At 44.8% G+C, this 22,033-nt stretch overlaps 1 protein-coding gene across 1 annotated transcript in view; it reads right to left on the bottom strand.

The window, feature by feature from the left end:
- Window positions 1–22,033, bottom strand: part of LOC140193803 (fibulin-7-like) — a 52,700-nt gene that overhangs the window by 26,166 nt on the left and 4,501 nt on the right. The window contains exons 2-4 of the mRNA XM_072250994.1: window positions 10,320–10,476; window positions 6,677–6,847; window positions 62–187 (exon numbers count right to left, since the gene is read on the bottom strand). Of these exons, the coding sequence (XP_072107095.1) occupies window positions 62–187; window positions 6,677–6,847; window positions 10,320–10,476 (454 nt within the window). The remainder of the gene's footprint in view (window positions 1–61; window positions 188–6,676; window positions 6,848–10,319; window positions 10,477–22,033) is intronic.

Raw genomic sequence — 22,033 nt, 5'->3', positions numbered from 1 at the left:
GGCTTGAAACTGAGAGTTATGTCTGTGCTGAGGGTTATGGCAACAATCTAGTGAAACTTACGTGAGTCTAAAGCAAGGCGGCAATCAAAGCCAGCCCAACCAGCACGGCAGAGACAGGCAAAGCGGTTTACATCATCCACGCACGTCCCACCATTGAGACAAGGATTACTGGCACACTCATTTATATCTGCAGGAAGAGAGTACAGGCAATGGGCAGAATTAGTGCTTAAGCTGATGCTCTGCTCTTAAGCTGATTAAAGCAGCAAGTATTTACATGTCACCTTTATTAATCAAATGGAATCCCAAGTTCCCAATGTTTGACACCGAGACTCAAAAGAGATTAGGACACTTGGGCAAATAGTTTCAAGGGAACATATTGAAGGAGGAAAGTGAATTAAGAAACGCAGGCAATTCAAGCAGGGAATTGCAATTCATTGGCTCCGGGTAGATGAAAGTATTGTAAACAGGGGACTGCTCTATAGATCAGTGTCGTTGGAATGGTTAATCTAGGAAGCACAAGAGACTAGAAGCAGAGAAAACTCAGAAGGCTGCAGGGCATGAGGAGGTGGCAAGGAAAGGAAATGGAGAGATTTAATACTCATAACAGTTCAATAGTGTGTGGTGGGTTATCAACTGTCCAGGAGGATTTATGTTGTGGGGGGGGGGGGGGGGGTGGAGTTTATCCACATTAAAGTTCTTTCACTCCTGCCGGAGGAAAGGGCAAGTCCAAGGTTTTCATTTGAACTTGAATACAACAGGGCAGTTATCCTGCCTAATATGAGTGAAACTGGTGCTGAGAACAATGGCTACCCAAACAGTATGGGACTAAGAGGGGCTGTTATACCAGCAATGAGACTCTAGAGACTAAACCACTCCTTCCATTCGCTGCACATGATTGAGGACTTCCTGCACTGATAACAAAGCCATGCTTGGACTGTAGTCAGAGACAACTCCCAGCAAACAGATCACTTATAGAGAGAGCACAGTGATGTGCCAACCAATAACTTGGGGCAGGGATGACAGAACAGGACTTCTCAGAAATAGCAATCTAATTTGTAACAGCTCAGCTCAAAGAAGAGCTTTCAGCTCCATAAAACCCATACTTCAGTCTGGATGCCGCATTATAAGAAGCATGTGGAAGCTTTAGAACGGGTACTTTACTAGGAATTTGAAGTGACTTGGCATGTCAATAAATACACTCTAAAACTTCTATAGATGTACCATGGAGAGCATTCTGACAGGCTGCATCACTGTCTGGTATGGAGGGGCTACTGCACAGGACCGAAAGAAGCTGCAGAAGGTTGTAAATCTAGTCAGCTCCATCTTGGGGACTAGCCTACAAAGTACTCAGGACATCTTTAGGGAGCGGTGTCTCAGAAAGGCAGCGTCCATTATTAAGGACCTCCAGCACCCGGGGCATGCCCTTTTCTCACTGTTACCATCAGCTAGGAGGTACAGAAACCTGAAGGTGCACACTCAGCGATTCAGGAACAGCTTCTTCCCCTCTGTCATCCGATTCCTGAATGGACATTGAAGCTTTGGACACTACCTCACTTTTTTTTTTAATATACAGTATTTCTGTTTTTGCACATTTTTTAAAAACCTATTCAACATACATAATTGATTTACTTGTTTATTTATTATGTTTTAATTATTTCTCTCTCTCTCTCTCTCTCTCTGCTAGATTATGTACTGCATTGAACTGCTGCTGCTAAATTAATAATTTCATGTCACATGTCGGGGCCAATAAAACTGATTCTGATTCTCTAATCTACCGGAAACTGCCTAGATTTCAAAGAATGTCTTAAGGAAAAGTTGAGAGATTTAGAGCTTTTCTCCTTGGAGTGGAGGATGAGAGGTGACTTGATAGAGGTACAAGATGATAAAAGGCATAGATTGAATGGACAAGTAGCACCATTCTCCCCCAGAATGGAAATGGCTACCAAGGGACATAATTTTAAGGTGATGGGAGAGAAGTATAGGGGGATGTCAGAGGCAAGTTTTTCTTTTGCAGAGGGTGGTGGATGTGTGTAATGTGCTGCCAAGGGTGGTAGTAGAAGCAGATATACAGTCTTAGGGACATCTCAGAGAGTCTTACGAAGGCATGCAGTTGAGAGAGAAATGGAGAGCAATATGGGAGGGAAGGGTTAGACCGATCTTGGAGTCGTTTAAAAGCTGGCACAACATCATGAGCTGAAGTCTCTGTACTATGCTGTAGTGTTCTATACAGTGCTTTCCACATCTTCTGGCCATTCCAAAGCATTTTGCTGCCTATGGAATGCTCTTGATATGTGGATGCTATGGAAAATTTGACAACATGAATCAAAGGTTTGTGTGAATGAGAGTGCAGGGTATGAGGAAACGGGTGAATGGGGATGATTGGCTGGGTGTTGATAAAGACCCATTAGATTGAATAGTCTCCTTCCTTGTTGTAGTCGATCTGCCTATAAGGAAAATCACACAGTCAGCAAACAATATTAACCAGAAATCTTGAGCAACACAAAGTGCTGGAGAAACTCAGCAAGTCCAGTAGCACCTATGAGTGGGAATAAGCAGTCGACGGTTTGGACTGAGACCCTTCATCAGGCCTGGAAAGGAAGGGTGCAGAATCCAGAATAAGAAAGTGGGGGAGGGGAAGATGTACAAGCTGACGGGTAATAGGTGAAGAATGAGGGAGGATGAGTTATATAAGCTGGGAGGTGATAGGTGGAAGAGGTAGAGGGCTGAAAAGAAGGAATCTGACAGGACAGGACAGTGGACCATGAAGGAAAGGGAAGGAGGAGGGCCAGAGAGAGGTGAGGAGAAAAGAAGGGGTGAGAGAGGAATCAGAATGGGGAATGGAAAAAAGGGAAAGGGGAGAAATTATTGGAAGTTAGAGAAATCAATGTTCATTCATCATGTTGGAAGCCACTCAAGACAGAATATGAGGCATTACTCCTCCAACCCAAGTATGGTCTCATGTGATAGTACAGGAGGCCTTGTACTGACATACCGGAATGGGAAGGAGATGTCGAAATTAACTGGGTGGCCACTGGGAAATCCCAACTCTCGTGGCAGACAGAGCCAAGGTGCTCAGTGGAGCAGTCCCTCAAAATACGTCGGGTCTCACTAATGTAGAGGAGGCCACATCAGGAGCACCAGATACAGTACATGACCCCGACAGACTTGCAGGTGTAGCACTGCCTTAACCTCAAGCACTGTTTGGGGCCCTGACTGGAGTTGAGGGAGAAAGTGTAGGGGCAGGTATAGCACTTGTAGGGATAAGTGCCAGGATCAGTGGTGAGAGACGAGTAGGCAAGGGAGAATTTCTTCAGCCTTTTACCTCTTCCCATCACTTCCCAGGTTCTTACATCACCCCGCACCCACCCCCCCCAACTTTCCCTTCACCTGGTTTCATCTATTACCTGCAAGTTTCTACCCCCTCCACTCCCTTTATTTTCTAATTCTGGCTTCTACACCCTTCCTTTCCAATCTTGACGAAGGGTCTCAGCCTGAAATATTGACCGTTTATTCCTCTGCATAGGTGCTGCCTGACCTGCTGGAGTTTGTTCAAGTGATAATACTTAGGAGCAAACACTGGCTCAAACTTGCACATTTCTCTTCAAAACAGCACCATATAGACATGAGAGAACAGTTATGTGACATCCTACCTGTAAGACATCTCTAAATGACCCCCCCCCACCCACTCTATAACAGCACCCCACCTCAATGCTTCTATGGAACGATCAGCATAGATTTCAGAGTCATGTTGCTGGAGAGCAACCAACAACCTGCCACTTACAATGCTGACGTCCCATAGCAAAGACAAGTTCACTTTCACCTCACGTAGTCAAAGTTACACAAGGGCAGAGTAGTATCTGACATCAAGAATGTGTGTAATCTTTTTCTGCAAGAACAACGAAACTGTGAAGCGGACTGCAGGGAAAATTGTTGAATGGCAGTTCTGTAAATTTCATCAAATGAGATCCACAATGTTGAGGCTGATGCAGAGATTAGCTTATACACGAGTCTGATTAGCCTTAGCTTGGGCCATTGCATTATCTGAGAGAAATGCAGTCCAGGAGAAATTTCCAAGAAATATCCCGAGAAATTCCCTGAACTAGATTTTTGTTTTCTGGATTTAACTTCCTTTCCCAGGAGATGCTGGAGCGGGGGCCTGAAATGCAAGGAATATAACACTGGGATGCATCAGACAGTCTGACTGGACAAAACGCCCATTTCATCCCTGTTCAGGTTATGTTACTAGCAAACTTCCAGTTTGGTCGCCGGCCATTCGACCACGGTTTTCGGCGGGCGCCGGACACTCGGAGAGATTCGGCGGGGGGTGGAGGGGTGGGCGTCCAGCGCTCGGCGACTTGGGCCAGCTCCCCCACCGGACTTAGTCTGGTGAGGAGGGTGTGAGGATACCCAGCAGGACTAAAAAAGACAAAACCTGATAAAGGGCGGATGAGCTCCTTGTGAGCCAACAGCCATCTTCTGTGGAAGAGATTAAAGCCTCCCCACGTATCTACAAATCGTATGCTATGCACCTAGTTAGAAGAGACATGATGAACTTGGGCGCTGCACCGTGTGCCTGGACCTGCCCAAGGACTCCACCTAAGGAAGGGCCGAGTTCGAAGAAGCGGCCGCGGCTGGAGGCCGACACGGCCTCGGGCTCGAGTTCAGAGGGGGCGGTGGCGGGTGGTGCCAAGGTGGCCAGCGAGAACAAACTGGAGGAGAGGCTGTACTCGGTGCTGTCGCAAGATCGAGAAGGTGGAGGTGCATAGCCGCCAGCCCTGGATTCGGGACGGCACCCACTGACTGACTGACTAGCAAGCAACCTGGTGGCTACACAAGTTCAAATCACATCTTGGCAGAACTGAAATATGATTAATTAAATAAATTCTAAAAATAAAACAAAGATGGCAGCTATAAAGCTTGCAGATTCTTATATCAGACTGACAGTATCTGGCTTACCAGTGGCACTTAATTGAGAAAATTACATCCTTGACGTAATGTAGCTCATTGTTAACTCCCCTACAATGGACAACGAGGGATCAGCAATGGATATTCACTTTTCATTAATGCACATGAGCTGTAAATGCAAATAGTTTAGTTTCTTTCTGTCAATATAAACACCAACCAATATTTACGTTAAATGTTTTCAGTCTACAGGCAACATGTTCCTTCTAAGAAACTTCCTTTGAAAACTAAAATTCTATTATCTGTCTTCTATGTGTTAATGGTAATAACCAATGTTAGCCTCAATTGTTCGAACAAATTATTTTCAAGAATGCTATAAAATGTCCATAGTTAGTACACATTTTTAATGGAGAGTAATATATTTCAGTGTGTTTTAAACAGCCTGTGCGTCTCAATGTCAGTCCTATTACAAATATACAAGGTAAAAGGCGATGATTTACTCCTATCTGAGACTGGATGCTCATGTGTATTGCTGAGGCTGTTCCTGAATGCAAACAGGATATATTGCCTTCTATCGACGAATATAAATCTAGCATACATCTCATTTTTTTGCGCCAACACATTTATACACTGGTAGAATGTGCTGCATTCGCTCTAGTGAATATAAATACAAAAGGAAGCAAATCTTGTTATTCAAAATTAAAAATCATTGCAGATGCCGGACATTGGAAATGAGAACATAAAATGCAGAAGAAATTCAGCATATCAGCAATACCTTTTTCCTGTTTGTATCAGGGCAGGGCATTTGTCCTCGCCTTTATATTTTCCAGATTTCTTTTCTTTTGTTTGTACATCCTAGCCAGCTTGGCACGTTGCCATATGCCCTAGCCTGCTTGGCACACCCCAACCATATGATCTAGCCAGCTTGGCACGTTGCCATATGCCCTAGCCTGCTTGGCACGTCCCCATAGACCAGACTACGCACCATGCAGACTAAGCAGTATTAGAAACACATCACACAGAGAAAGAGGCTTAACTATCTATTCAACGACTACATCATTTCATCCTATCACAGACATTCACTTTGTTGCTTCCACTGTCCTTCCCTACATTCCCTGCTGCTTAGACTAACCCCCTTCTTTCTCAGTTCTGATGAAGGGTCTTCAACCTGAAATATTGTTTCTCTTTACGCGCATGCTGCCCAACTTGCTGAGCTTTTCCCCCACATTTTATGCTTTTACTTCCCTTTCCTGTCTTGTACTGCACCTTGCAAATCCCTGCGCCTAACCATTAATTCTTGTACGTGTAAGAGCAGGTTAATGTCAGGAGCTCTGTGCTGAATTGTACTGTATGTGCCTCAGTTCTGATGCAACATCATTTAGACATTACTGTAATTACAGGATTGTTGAAGTGAAGCTGTTTAATGGCAGGCACGAGTTTGCTAAAGCATTACTTTCGGTAAAGTAATCCAAGAGGTTTGAACATGTAGGACATCATACTAGTATTTATGAAAGTGTCTGCACTTTTAAGTCAGTGTAATAAAATGAACTATTTTAGCTGTAAGCTCAGAAGGGTTATAAAGTGGTTTCCTCAGAACGGATTATTGCACTAACATGTTCCAGACTGGTGTAATAAAACAAGGAGTCATATCATAATTCTTCTGTTTAAACAGCAGGATCTCCTACTGTAGAATGCCCTGTGTTTTCAGCCAGTGGTGTCTTGCAACGTTTTGCCTTCCAGCTTTAAAATGGATTCTTCACTTCAGAAGACTTACTTTTACAGAAAGGCAACTGTCCACTCCAGCTCTTGTCCTTAAGGCACACCCTAGTGTTCGACCCGACCAGGACAAAGCCAGGGTCACAGGCAAAATGCACCTCATGGCCCACCATGTACCTGCTTCCAAATTTCTTCCCATTATTTGGGGCTTGGAGCCTGGGACATGTTTCTGTGGAGACAAAAGTCAAAGTGAAACAGGGAGAAAAATAGAATGGGTGGGGGTTGAAGGGCGTTAGGTTGTTCAGGCACAGTATAATCATTTTTGAATGAATTCCAATCAGCATCACAGAACTAAGAAGAAATTAAATTTACATAGTGATTTTAATGATACTAGGAGTGTTCCAAAGTAGCTTACAGCAAGTTATAGATATTTCACTTGCAGCAATATAGCCAGAACAAGTTCCCTTAAATAGGTATGAGATAAATGATCAATTTGTTTTCGTTGTGATCTGGGGACTTTTTTTTAAACTAAGGAGGGCAGACGTTAAAGAGTGCACCAGAAGATATTTTATAGTATTGTCCTCCAAATGTCCTTTTTTTTTTTACCCAGGAAGGCAAATATAGAGTCAGAATGCCTCTTCCAAAGGCAGTACCTCCTACTGAGCAGAAGGTCCTTAAGAAGCCAAGGGGTGTCAGCCTATAGTACACTGTATTTCAAATCATAAACAAGAGAAAATTAGCAAATGCTGGAAATCCAAGCAACACACAGAATGTTGGAGGAACTCAGCAGGCCAGGCAGCATCTAGGAAGAGTACAGTCAACATTCACCGCCCCCCTCCTCTTTTCTTTCTTTCATGGCCTTCTATCTCTTTCACCAATTCACTTCCCAGCTCTTTGCTTCATCCCTCCCCAGCTCTTTGCTTCATCCCTCCCCTTTCAGGTTTCACCTATCACCTTGTGTTTCTCTCTCCCCTCCACCTACCTTTAAAATCTACTCCTCCGCTTTTTTCTCCAGTCCTGCCAAAGGGTTTTGGCCCGAAATGTCGACTGTACGCTTCTCCTAGATGCTGCCTGGCCTGCTGAGTTCCTCTAGCATTTTAAACCTCTGCTATGCAACTTGAAACCATAATGAGCCCAGTGACTGCAAGTTGGTGTGGTCTTTCATTGATTCTTTTACGGTTAATATTCTATTACAGATTTATTGACCATGCTTGGAAATAGAAAATGAATCTCAGGTTTGTATATGCTGACATGTACATACTTATATAACAAATTTACTTTAACCTTTGGACTGGCCAACTAATTCTGGGACCCGGATCTTCCAGTCAAAATGTCTCCACGTAGAGATTTTCACTGATGTCATGACCCACTTTGTAGTATTTTAGGTTCATGGGGATGGTTTTGGGGACAGCTTTGTAGATTAAGGATCAAGTAGGGTTTATGGACATGGGATGAGGAAGAGTTGGAGGTCAGGGGCAGGAGCCATGTTGGAAGATCCATGGTTGAAAGGCAGCAATCCTGGAAGTCAGGTTGCAGGCACTGAGACCAACCATCTCTAGATTAGCAAAGCACCGGTTGAAGGTCAGATGGGCAAGAATCACGAGGGATGGTGAACCCCCAGCTCACTGGGGTAAGAGGTCTATGCAAGTGCTGGGGTTGAGGCCAGAAGGTCAAACCCATAATCAGTGAGTCCTGGGGTCAGTGAAATCCGGAGGGAAAAGCCCAAATAGCGAAGCTTCTGGTTTGGCTTGACAGAGGTCAGAGGTCTGAGAGTTCAGGCGAAGGACTGGAAGTTGGAAGCCTGATGTTTGCAAGTCTGGGAGTCTGGAATCAAGGACTGGAAGCCCAGAGCAGAAAGTGTGTGTAAGTGTGTGTATGGGGGGGATAGTGTGGGGGCAAGTGTGGGGGGATAGTGTGGGAGTGGGAGTGTGTGGGGGGGAGCGGGAGTGTGGGTGTGAGTGTGAGTGTGCGGGAGTGTAAGCATGCCGGAGTGTGTGTGCGCGCGTGAGTGCGGGTGGGGGTATGGGGGTTTGAGTGTGGAAGTGTATGCATGGGGAAGAGTGGGTGTGTGTGGAAGTGGGGAAGTGTGCAAGAGGTTGTCTTGTTTTGCTTTGCTTTGTTGTTGATGCTGTTCATGTTGTTCTGCTGAGCACTGTGAGCATGCTACGTTTGCGTTGGGACGTGTGGCGACACACACAAGCTGCCCCCGGCACATCCTCATGTGTGTTGCTTGTTATCACAAACAGCACATTTCACCCGAAGTTTCGATGTACATGTGATAAATAAATCTGCATCTGAATCTGGATAATCTCCTGAATCTAAATCAAGCGTGCTATCAGTAAATCAACGTTAACACATCAGCCAAGATTTATGCATATGCTCAACTCAAAACTCTTATCTTCTGCTGATCTACAAGTCGGGTGCCTTTATTTGGAGATCTCATAGTAACACCCTCTTCCTCTTCCAAATTAAACAGAGGATCCTTCCCAAGTGGATTATGATGTACTAGGCATCAGCTGACAGACTGTACCAAAGAGTTATGGTTATCCTGGTGTAATCCGGTTACTTCCCTTAATCCATTACAATCGCCTCTTTCATTTACAAATATTAATTTCAGCCAAAACTACCTAAAGGAGATTCTAAAGGTCTATGGAAATTCCGACCCAAGTTGTGGACAGCACAATGTTGAGCAGCGCTGATAAAAGCAGGTTAAAACACTCAGTGCACAGTGGACCAGTGGACCACCAAAGATTGTGTTTGACAGTACATCATCACAGAACTCAGTAGCACATGAGGCCCAGAACATTATGGATGAAGGAAGATGGAGGGCCAAGCGTGAGGTGAGGGTTAGATTGGTCTCAGAGTAGGTAAAATATTGGCACAACGTTGTAGCTGAAGGACCTGTGCTGTGATGTACTGTCCTATATTCCACTGAACAGCCCTTAAGCGATCAACGGGCTTGCATTTACACGCTCTGAGGCCTGCTTGGTTCAAGAGATGGGATGGGGATGAAGGTGAGTTGCCAGGGGTGGGATGATGAGTCCTCTGTCGGGGAGGGGTCGACATGGTGGGAAGAGTGGGCCTGGGATCTGTATTCAGAAAACAAATAATGGATCACTCGGAGGAAGTCGTCAGATCAGTTGAGGGGAAATCAGTGGGAGTAGAGAAAAGCAAAATAATGTAGATAATGGAAATTTTAAATAAGAATAAATAGAGCAACTTAGTGTATAGTGAACAACAATTTGCAACTATTTAGTATCTTTAAAGCAGCAAAAGCCTCAATGGGCTTTAGAACTACAATCAGACAAAAAATGGCTGTTTAAGAGCGGTCTATTGAAATCAGCATTAATTTATGAAGATCAATTGCATAGACAAAGTTTGCCTGAGAACTGATGATGTGAGATCCCCAAAACCTGTATATGGAAAATTTGAAAACTTATAGAGATAGTTGGGCATCAGGCACTACAAAACCAAGGTGGGTAACAGGCTCAGGATGCACTCTGAACTTGAAGGATCTACTGTCTATTTCCTCCTACAGATGGTACATCACCTACTGGGTTCCACCAGCAGCTCATGTTTGTTTGGATACCGTCCAACCTTGGTCTAGACCAATGGTGAGTATGGTTGTGGTGTGAAACGGCCTGAGACACAGAGGAAAGGTCTCATTATCCTAGTACTTACCTGCACTTCATCTAACTTACCATTGTGTTTGGAAGCCTGTTTGTTCATTGTGTTCTGCAGTAGGCTAAGCTTCCTCTTCATCATGCGAATCCCCTGACTGTACTGGGCTTCCTGTGCAGACAGCAGCTTTTGCATCTGCCGGATGGCACTCAGCACCTGCTGCTTACTGGGACAGCCCTGCAAAGGGAGGCATGCCACAGATCAATCCTGCCCACACACACAAAAACCAATCATTCCAAACTGTTCACGCACGAGAGGTATAAAATTAAAGTCCAACACCACTTTGCCCACATACAACTGATCTAAAACCACAATCACTTGAAAACTTTCCATTCCATCATCTCTGTAAATACAGGAAATATATCAAGGAATTAAGCTGGTGAAAGTGCAGAGGAGATTTATGAGAAATTGCTGGGACTTGAGTGACTGAGTTGTGGCGAGAGGTTGAGCAAGTTGGGACTGTTTCATAGGAGACTGAAGAGCGATCTTAAGGAGGTACATAAAATCATGAAGGGCATAGATGGGTAAATGCACACAATCTCTTTCCCAGAATTGGAGAATCAGAACTAGAGGACATAGCGTTAACATGAGAGAGGAGAGATTGATAATAGGAACTTAGGGGCAGCTTTTTCCACCAAGAAATGATAGTCAGTATATGGAATATGCTGCAAAGTAGTTGTTGAGGCAGGTACATTAAAAACATTAAAGGGTACTTGGACAGATACGTGGATAGGAAAGGTTTAAAGCTTTATGGGCCAAACCCTGGCAAATGGGACTCACATTGATGGGAATCTTGGGTCATCACAGAGCAGATGGACCGAAGGGCCCAGTTTGGAGCTGCATAACACTTTGATACAAATCTGATGTTTGAAGGTAAGACATCAAAAAATGATCAAGAATAGAGAACACAGAGGTAAAATTAACAAAATCATCCTGAGCCAATGCAGGGACAAAGCCAACTCAACCTAATTTCTATCACAATACAAACCCAAAGCAACTTAACCTTCACAGACTTCATCAGGTCCTCTTAAAGTCAAATTGCATAGCTAGGCTCTATTAAGTAGAATGTGTTGAACCTGCTTACCACATCCTCAACATTCCCCCCCCCCCGCACTCTCCCTGAAAGCATAGAAAAATAAACAATTCCATTTCTTCCAGTATCAAACAGACATTAGCCAATTACTCTCACAGGTGAAGTCTTGTTGGCAAGTTGCTTAATCAAATGTGCAGTAAATATATATGCTCAGTGGCCACTTTATCAGGTGCACCTGCTAATTAATACAAATATTTAATCAGCCAATGATGTGGCAGCATCTCAGTGTATAAAAATATGCAGTCACGGTCAAGAAATTCAGTTGTTGTTCAGACCAAACGTCAGAATGGGGAGAAATGTGATCTGACTTTGACTGTGGAATGATCGTGGTGCCAGACAGGGTGGTTTGTGTATCTCAGAAGCTAATCTCCTGGGATTTTCATGCACAACAGTCTCTCGAGTTTACAGAGAATGGTGCAACAAATATAAAACATCCAGTGAGCGGCAGTTCTGTGGGTGAATACGCCTTATTAAGAGAGGTCAAAGGAGAATGGCCAGACGGGTTCAAGCTGACAGGAAGGTGACAGTTAACTCAAATAACCACACATTACAACAGAAGAGCATCTCTGAATGCATAATATGTTGAACCTTGAAGTGGATGGGCTACAGCAACAGAAGACCATGAACATACACTCAATGTCCACTTTATTAGATACGAGGTACCTAAAGTGGCCACTGAATGTATATGGTGAATATCAGTGATATATTTTTAAAATGTATCTCGCTTGGAGCAGTGCAAAGGGTAAGAGTAAACTTCTTTGTTGGGTGTCCTAATGTTCATCACCCAGAGGGCGCCAGGGGCACCAGCACTGACTGAGCTGGTCGAGTCCATAAGGGCAAGCTGTTAAAATGGGTCATGGTGAGGGAGCAACAGATCTATTTGAGTACTTATTTGATCTCATTTTCACCAAATGACGTGATGATGGCAGGAGCGTAGTAGTGGAGACAACGCCCCAACCAAGAGCAGTCTGCATCATGTTGTGTGACACTACTAACAGGATTCATTCCGAGTTATACTGCTCAAAATCAGACCCTTCAACTAAACAAGCCCACATCTGCACTAATCCTATACCAATCCTGGAGTGTATGGGGTGTCCAGGGAGGCGCAGTACCTCTGGTGTAGGGGCTTGCAATGTCCATGGCAGGGCACCTCACTCACCTTTGGTCCCCACCAGACACTCAGCTCTCACCTGTAGCTCCAAGAAGCTGTTTGCATGTGACAGCGGCCACACCACTTCAACAGGCGGGCTAAACCAGGCGTGGGCCTCATATCCGGGTGAGTTAGGGACATGCCTGGCCCAGCATGTTGTCAGCTCCAGCGGACTAGGCAGATGAGATCTACAGTGAGATACAATGGTCAGGAAGGCGGTCCTGCAATGCTCTCTGGAGACTGAAGGGCATGACCAGGCACAGAAGAAGTCATGGTCAACCACCACAACCAAGGATTATCCCAGTCTGTGACACTTGTTCGTACCACTAGACTTGGACGTCTGAGATCAAGAGAGTGGGAGTGCCCCAGTGGAAAGCCTCTTTCACTTTAAAAAGTCTCCCCCACAGGTTTCCTGTCATCGTCAGAAATGACCACACAAATCCCAATTTATTCTCCCCACAGTCCCATCAACTCATCACATTCCCCCACCCCAGATCCTGCCAGTCACCCACAAACCTGGGGTAATTTACAGTGGCCAATTAACCTATCAACCTGCACAGCTATGGGAAACTGGTGTAGGGAGAACGTGAGAACTCCGCACAGATGGCACAGGAGGTCAGGATTGTGAGATAGCAGCTCCACTAGCCACGGCACTTTTCATCCCCTTCAGTATTCAATAAACAGATCCAGCAGCTCAAATCCAATGCTAGTAAGGCACTGTGAAAAGCAGCCATATTGTACTCCTCCTTTATTCTGTTCATAGACTTCCAAGGTGGAGGATGGGTAGTTGCTGTGGTGATGCAGGATCTCTCTGCTGCTAATGCATGCTCTTGAGGTTCTCCATCCCATACGTAATGCTTGTCTTGCACGTTGAGTGTTCTCTGCCAGACACTCTCAGGAGTCAAGAGGAGATATTGCATTTTCTCAAGCAGACGATCCTGACCATTGAGCACATCTACATGAAACATTGTCGTAGAAAAGCAGCATCCATTATCAAAGGTCCTCACCACCCAGGCCATGCTCTTTTCTCACTGCTGTCATCAGGTATAAGGTACAAGTGCCTCAGGACTCACACCATCAGGATCAAGAACAGTTACTACCCCTCGACCATCAGGCTCTTGAACAAAAGGGGATAACTACACTCTTCTAAGGACTCTTTATCTTGTTATTTCATGCTCATTATTTATTGCTATTTATTCATATCTGCATTTGCACAGTTTATTGTTCATTGATCCTGTTTACAGTTACTACTCTATAGATTTGCTGAGTATGCCTGGAGAAAAAAAATCTCAGGGTTGTATGTAATGACATATATGTACTCTGATAAATAAATTTTACTTTGTACCTTGTATCCTCTCATCCCAGGATCTAGCCAAGAACATAGAAATCTACAGCCCACAATGTTGTGCCAACCATGTAACCTACTCTAGAATCTGCCTGGAATTTCACTAGCGCACAGCCCTCTATTTTTTTAAGTTCCATGTACCCATCTAAGATTCTCTTAAGAGACGCTATTGAGTCCGTCTCCACCACCGTCACCAGTAGTGCATTCCACACACCCACCACTCTGTGTGAAAAACATACCCCTGACATCCCCCTTGTACCTATTTACAAGCACCTTAAAACTATACCCCCTCACGTTAGCCATTTCAGCCTGGGAAAAAAATATCTGGCTATCCACATGATCAATGCCCCTCATCATCTTATACTCCTCTATCAGGTCACCTCTCATCCTCTGTCGCTCCAAGGAGAAAAAGGCCAAGTTCACTCAACCTATTCTCATAAGGCATGCTCCCCAATCCAGGCAACATCCTTGTAAATTTCCTCTGCACTCTCTGTATAGCAGGGGTCCCCAACCTTTTTTGCACTGCGGACCAGTTTAATATTGACAATATTTTTGCGGACCGGCTGACCTGGGGGTGGGGGGGGGGGTGTTCAAGTAGGGTTAAACTCACCTCAACATGTCTTTCACAGTTAGGGTTGCCAACTTTCTCACTCCCAAATAAAGGACAAAAGTAGCAGTCAAATCCTGGGACACTTTACCCCAGGAAAGACTACCATGACCATGAATCCTTGCGCGGGCACCTGTGTGCGCATACATGACGTGCGCATGTGATGTGCACATGTGCGTACGTGCCGATTTTTCCCCCACAAATGGGTTTTGCCTTCATCTTCCCGACTACACTGTACATGCATTATTTCTACTTTATATAGGCTGTGTATTTATCATATCATTCCTGCTTGTACAATATGATAGTGTTATTTATTTTTGGTTTTATGTGTTATTTGGTATGATTTGGTAGGTTATTTTTTGGGTCTGGGAACGCTCAAAAATTTTTCCTGTATAAATTAATGGTAATTGCTTCGTCGCCTCACGCCATTTCGGCACGAAAGGTTTCATAGGAACGCTCTACCTTAGCAGGGGAAATACGGGACAAGGGTGGTCCCGTATGGGACAAACCAATTTAGCCCAATATACGGGATGTCCTGGCAAATATGGGACAGTGGGCAACCCTATGTTCAAGTTCAACAGTGCGTAACGGGGAATGAGGAAAGGTGCAGCTGACTCATATCATTTCTTCACGGCCCGGTAGCACACGCTCTGCAGCCCAGTACCGGTCTGCGGCCCAGTGGTTGGGGACCACTGCTTTATAGTATCCACATCCTTCCTGTTGTGAGCTGACCAGAACCAAACACAGTTCTGAACACTGAACATAGCCTAGAGAAACTTTTTTAGATTGCCTCCAACTTTGGGGGTATCACCTCCAAAAAATAGACCATGGATGAATAATCTATGTCACTTTCACCCTTGAGACTGAGCCATTTCACTGTGTCAGAAAATCCATGCTGCCCTCCAGATCAACATTGTAAACTCTACTATACAGCCCAGAAATGGGCCCTTCAGCTCACAGTGTTGTTGCAAACTAGTAACTATAAGCACAAGAGATGCTGCAGATGCTGGAGATCTTGATTAACGCATAGAAAATGCTGGAGGAATTCATCAGTCAGGCTGAGACCCTTCATCAGGGCTCAGAGTTCCTCTAGCATTTTGTGTGTCTTGCTTGAACAAGTAATTAAAGGCCCAACTACGATGTGGAACGGAGCTACGATGGTTTTTGGGCAGAGCTACAATGGCGCTAGACAGCAACTTCTTCAAGCTTATTTGCAGAAACAGCTTAATTTCTACCTTTAATGCTTCTCTTTTCCCTTTTCAAGGTGGACGGTGTTCTGTCGAAGACCCTGACATGGAGCTACACTCAAACTTCGATCCTTTGCAGCGATGGGACCCGCTCCCAGGACTCACGGATCAGCCGTTTTCAATATCCCAAGGATGCGGCCTAGAAGACAAACACACCTAAGGGGTTCAGAGGCTTGGCGGCCCTGGGGACGAGCCAATTCTATGCCAGTGCCATTGACTCAAGCATCGTGGGAGAAAACGGAATATTGTGAACAGTGGATTGGCTGTCGGTGGACACAGTACTCAGCGAATTGCCTTCTCTCTCTCCTTGGTGGGGGAAGAGTTTGTTGCCAGTTCTCAAGTTGGAGAACTCGGGGCAATAAAGCGATATGGCAGTCTTCAACACCATAAATGAATGAGTGTTTCTTTTTGTCTTGTTCATCTCCCCTCTCTTTTTTAAAGGGAGAACGAGAAACTGCGGTATGTCGAATTGTTGGGTGAACAATTAGTTTTTGTTGTACTGCAGATCATGGTTTCTCCTGGGGGGCTTTGCTACTGCTTACCTGGTGGGTGGAAGGTGCTGATGCTTTTATGCTAAAATAAGTGAGGGGAGGGTCATTGTTTTGCTTCTGTTTGTGCATGGGAGGGGGGAGTAGGGGAACTTTGGGGCTCTAATGTTTTTACTGCTACTCACTCTTTGGGTACTCTTCTGTTTTTGTGGATGTCTGTGAAGAATAAGAATTTCAAGTTGTATATTGTATACATTCTGATATTAAATGGAACTACTGAACCAAATTTCTCCCTGCACAATGTCCATACCCCTCCATTCTCTGTTCATTCGCGTGCCTAAAAGAGCCTCTTAAATGCCTCTATTGTATTTGCCTCCAACAACACGCCGGCAGCACAATCCAGACACTCAAAACCATAAAAAAAAAAACCTTGTTCCACTCATCTCCTTTTACCCCACCCCCCATGTTAAATGCATACACTCTAGATAGTTTGCAAAAGATACCAGCTGTCTACTCTATGCCTGTCATAATCTTATAAACTTCCATCAGGTTTCCCCCTTAGCATCTGTTGCTCCAACGAAAACAACCCAGTTTGTCTAATCTCTCCTTATAGTACATGGTCTCTAATCCAGGTAAACCTCTTCTGCACCCTTTCCAAACCCTCTGCATCCTTCCTGTAATGGGACAACCAGAAATGAATACAATACTTTTGATTAATCATACTTTTGATTAAAATATGATTCAGGCCAATGAGACTAGCCAGCACAGGGAAGCAGAAGTATGGCTATATATACCAGCAGCAATTATGGTCCAAGGACCCAGGCCAACAAGGACTGACCAAATCGATGGGCCGTACCACGGCACAGAGGGTAGTCCCGCAGCCTCACTGCCCCAGCAACCCAGATCAAATCCAGACCTCCCTTGTTGTCTGTGTGGAGTTTGCACTCTCTCCCTGAGACCACATGAATCTCTTCCCCGTGCCCCACTTTTTCCCCACATTTCAAATATGTGCAAGTTGTTAGATTATTAGTCACCATATATTGCCCCAGGTGTGGAGAATCTGGGGGGGGGGGGGGGGGAGGAGGGTTTAATGGGAATGCAGGGGTACCAGAAAAATTAGTGAGATAATGGAGTTGCCCTGCAAGTGACATGGACTTGATGGACCAAAATAGTCTCCTTCTATGTCAGAAAGAGATACAGAATACCTGGACACAAATATATATACAAACAAACACAACACCTCTTGTTTCTCAATTAAAGACTTCAAAATTATGCCCAAAAATCAAAGAACTGAAACACTTCCATGCAAGCCCCATAATTAGTGTGGCATTACTGAATCTGAAAATTGCACTGGTGCAGAACTTCTGAACTTCCAAATAAAGCTGCTTAGATATTTCTACCCAAGTCTGGCCCAAAACCGTCCCAAAGTGAATTAAAATAGAGCACACAAAGATTCCTGTGACGTTTTATTGATTACAGTGCATTGGGTTCTGAAAAAGATACAAGTATACTTTAAGTTATTTGTCATACTGAATGGCAAACAGGCCATTTGACGTCACCCCAGCATGGTACTAACCCTAACATCTTCTCATTGTGAACGTCACATCCACCCAAATACAGACGACTCTTGCACATCCCAACTTTGCGTAGCGCAAAGCTGCACCATCTACACATGCACCAGGAAGTGAGAGTTGGAAAAGCAAATGTATTGATTTATTTGCTCTTTTGCATTTATCTTCTGTGTGAGCGAATTTTATTCTGTACCTCAAATCTCTGAGCAGTGACTTTTGAACTCTGTAGGAGCCACGTACCTGTTCTCTATCTGCTTTGTTTCCTGTGTTGTGTATTTATTATGGTAACCAGTCTCATGAGTAGGGGTGTGGTACAAGTGAAGGAGAATAAGTTACGTTTTCTTGCTTATTTCGTGGCAGTTTGTAGCTTGGGACCGATGGAGGTTGTATCTTTTGCTGACCGCTAAGATAACGCTGAATAATGCTTAGCTTACATGGGTACAGTTAAGTTTCATCACTTCAAGATTGCATGTTTGCCAATTGCTAATAAAGGATCAAATAAGGGATTTGACTTTTGGAGCAATCATTGCAGCTGGGGGTGTGTCACACAAGTATCGGTGGCAGGCTAGCAACAATTGTTTTGCTTTGGTTTTGCTGCTACAAATTCTTTAAGGCCAAATTTTGGTTACCCGAGTGGCAGAAATGCACAGGTGGCTTGTAAGCTGTCTGATTTCAGCTTTTGCTCATCATAATTGGGACATTCTATATCAAAAACAAATTCAGAGCAAGAAAGATATGAAATGTGGAAATAAATTCCGCCCTTTCTAGGAAATTAAAACACTCTAGTCACAGGGACATAGAAATACAACACAGACACAGGCCCTTTAACCCGGAGCCCATGTTGATTATCAACCCCCCAACTTTATACAAATCCTATCCTAGATCATTTTATTCTCACCACATTCCCATCATCTGCCTTCCACATTTGGTACAGCCCATTTATACATCAGTTGCAATTCAGAATGATCAATTAACCCATCAACTCTCAGATATTCAGGATCTAGGTGGAAACAAGAGCACCCTGAAGAAACCCATGAGGTCACAGGGAGAACATGCAAATTGCACACAGACAGCACATGAGGTCTGGGATTAATGTGCTTGTGAGGCAGCAGCTCCTCTAGCTATGTCACTGATCCTGAATACTTCGAGTACTCTGACTTGGAAGATATCAGATTAGACCCAATGACAATTGACATCTGAAGGCTGGCAGCTGTAACCAACTTCAACCTAGAGACAAGAGCATTGGCTCTCACCCCATCCTCCCTCCAGCCTACCAGGGATAAGGTTCCTCTTGTGCTCACCTACCACCCCTCCAGCCTCCGCATCCAGCACATAATTCTCCAAAACTTCCGCCACCTCCAACTGGATCCCACCACCAAGCACATCTTTCCCTCCCCCTCCCCCCCCCCCCCCCACTTTCTGCAGGGTTCACTCCCCACACGACTCCCTTGTCCATTCGTTCCTCCCCACTGGTCTCCCTCCTGGCACTTATCCTTGCAAGCCGAACAAGTGCTACACCTGCCCCTACACCTCCTTCCTCACTACCATTCAGGGCCCCAAACAATCCTTCCAGGTGAGGCGACACTTCACCTGTGAGTCTGTTGGGGTCATATACTGTGTTTGGTGCTCCCTGTGTGGCCTCTTGTATATTGGTGAGACCCGACATAGATTGGGAGACTGCTTCACCGAGCATCCACGCTCTGTCCACCAGAACAAGAGGGATCTCCCAGTGGCCACCCATTTTAATTCCACTTCCCATTCTGATATGTTCATCCATGGCCTCCTCCACTGTCGGGATAAGGCCACACTTAGGTTGGAGGAACATCACCTTATATTCCATTTGGGTATCCTCCAACCTGATGCCACGAACATCGATTTCTCAGACCTCCAGTAATGCCTCCCCCCACTTCCCCCTCACCAGTAGCATCCCCTTGTCCCTCTCATGTAATCTCCTTGGCCGCCCATCACCTCCCTCTGGTACTCCTCCCCCCTTCAACTTTCTTTCATGGCCTTCTATCTCTTTCACCAATCAACTTCATCTTTCCCCCTCCAAGTTTCACCTATCTCCTGGCGTTTCTCTCTTCCCTCCCTCCACCTTTCAAATCTACTCCTCAGCATTTTTTCTTCAGTCCTGCTGAAAGGTTTCAGCCCTTTTGGCATAGATCTATGCTTTTTTTTTCCATAGATGCTGCCTGGGCTGCTGAGTTCCTCCAGCATTTTGTGTGTGTTGCTCGGATTCAACCTAGATATAGATGCCCAAGCTCTGGTATAGTGGAACAAGTCACAAGTGTCAGAGACAATGGCGCCTCGATACGAGCTAAGATGTCATCAACTGCATGTCAGTCTGACAGGGACCTACTTAAATTGATTCAAACATACTTCCAGCTTTTAGAGAAATACCTTCCATAAAATAACCTGGCATGTGTAACATTTGAACCAAGTATTTACTGTGTGAACATTTACCAGAGCCATCGCAATGTGTTGAACTGCCAGCATTAGCCGCTACCATCAAAGAAAATTCAGACAAATCTCCAATGATGTAACTGACACACATACTGCCCATGTAGAAATGAATTTCAAAGACAGGAATGAGCTTGGCCCCCAGGGCCGGATTTAGGGGGGCTGGGGCCCCTGGGCTGGAGGTGCTGATGGGCCCTTGTCAACACCGTAAAATGCTGCTGTACCAAGCAAAAAAAGGAAAGATCAAAAGCAAAGGTCGTACTGGTCTAAATATCAAAGGTGTGGACCAAGACGCTGGTTTAGTACAATACGTAGGCTATAAACTCACAGGCCTCAAGAGGGAGGACAAAAGTAATGCAGGTTCTTAGTTTGAAGGACAACATCAGCTGTTTCAACACAACAGTTGACACTGTTGATTCCAACGAGATTCAATGTGTGTGCTGCACATGGAACCCACTCAGCAAGTGGATTGATTTCCTTGATGCGGGAGTGTAAGCCCTTGTATGCACCGGACATATTTGCAGCATTGTCATAGCACTGCCCCTGCAGTTGCTTATGTCAATATTCATCACTCCTGAAACTTTGAGCACGCACTCACATAAAGCCTCCCCTGTTTGACTCTCAATGGGTAGAAATCGTAAGAATCGTTCCTGAATGTTTCCATTAGTTGACACATAACGTAAAATGAATATGAACTGATCTACGTGTGCAACATCTGTGCTTGAATCGATGCTAATAGAAAAATATTTGGCCATTTTGACTTCACTGACGATCCCTGACAGAACTCGATCACTCATGAGCTCAATAAACTCCTCACGTTTTAGGTGAAAGATTTGAAGGGGTGCCTGATCCTGCATTTCCAAATTTCTGTATGTGCACCTTCAAAAACAGGTCAAACTCACTTATTTACCTCTAGAATGCCTATGTAGTTGCCATTATCAGGCCTGCCAAATATGTGACAGGAGCTTCAGATAGCCAGTCCCCTCTCGACCAAAAACTTCACAACCGCCACCACTCTTCTCAATACGTCGGTCCAGTAGACACACTCTGGCTCCATCTGCTTTTGCAGTTCTGTATCTATTTTTCCACTGTTAGATGCTAGTGTAATGTAGGTCAGTATCGTTTTCCTGTGGTGTTGGCTATTTTCATGCTCCCCTATGCGCTCAGCGGCATGTTTCCAGTCGCTAAAGCCAGTTTCGAAGATGGGCTGACAGCTACCATCACTGAAGATGCGGCATGCAAAACAAAACACACAGCTGGTGGAAAGCCAGCCTTGATAATGTACTCACCATTTACGAGCTTGCGTTTGAAGTGAGATCTGGAGGAAAAAATGTCTCTGCTGTTTGTATACTCGTTCCAAAGCTTTGATATCCACATCCTTGTTCTGGCAGGACTCCGGCCCTTTCTTAGCCCAGTATGCTCGGACTGAATCATCTAACGTTTCCTTTCCCCAGCGAGCAGGATCAGTGCTGTAAGGATCATCAGTAGCAGTAACGTTAACATTAATGGCGGCCCAACATGGTTGTCGGAGGCCTCTGTGGTCGGGAATCCCAAGGTCATGCTCTCTGCCTCTTCAACGTTAGCTGCTGACTGTGGCAAGGTCGGTGGTAACAGTGCTAACGCTGGTGTTAGCGCTAGCTGTTGAACAAGTCTCCATTTGTCCACCGGTCTCAGACTGTGACAAGTGTTATGGTACTGCTGCATCATCGAGAACAGGTTTAAAAATTCTGTCAATTTCAATGTCTTTTTTAATGCTCCTTTCTCACGGTCCTC

This window comes from Mobula birostris, chromosome 1 (assembly GCF_030028105.1).
Source record: "Mobula birostris isolate sMobBir1 chromosome 1, sMobBir1.hap1, whole genome shotgun sequence".
NCBI classification, from domain to species: Eukaryota; Metazoa; Chordata; class Chondrichthyes; order Myliobatiformes; family Myliobatidae; genus Mobula; species Mobula birostris.
Note: the sequence above shows the minus strand (reverse complement) of the source record. Positions and strands in the feature narration are given on the sequence as shown.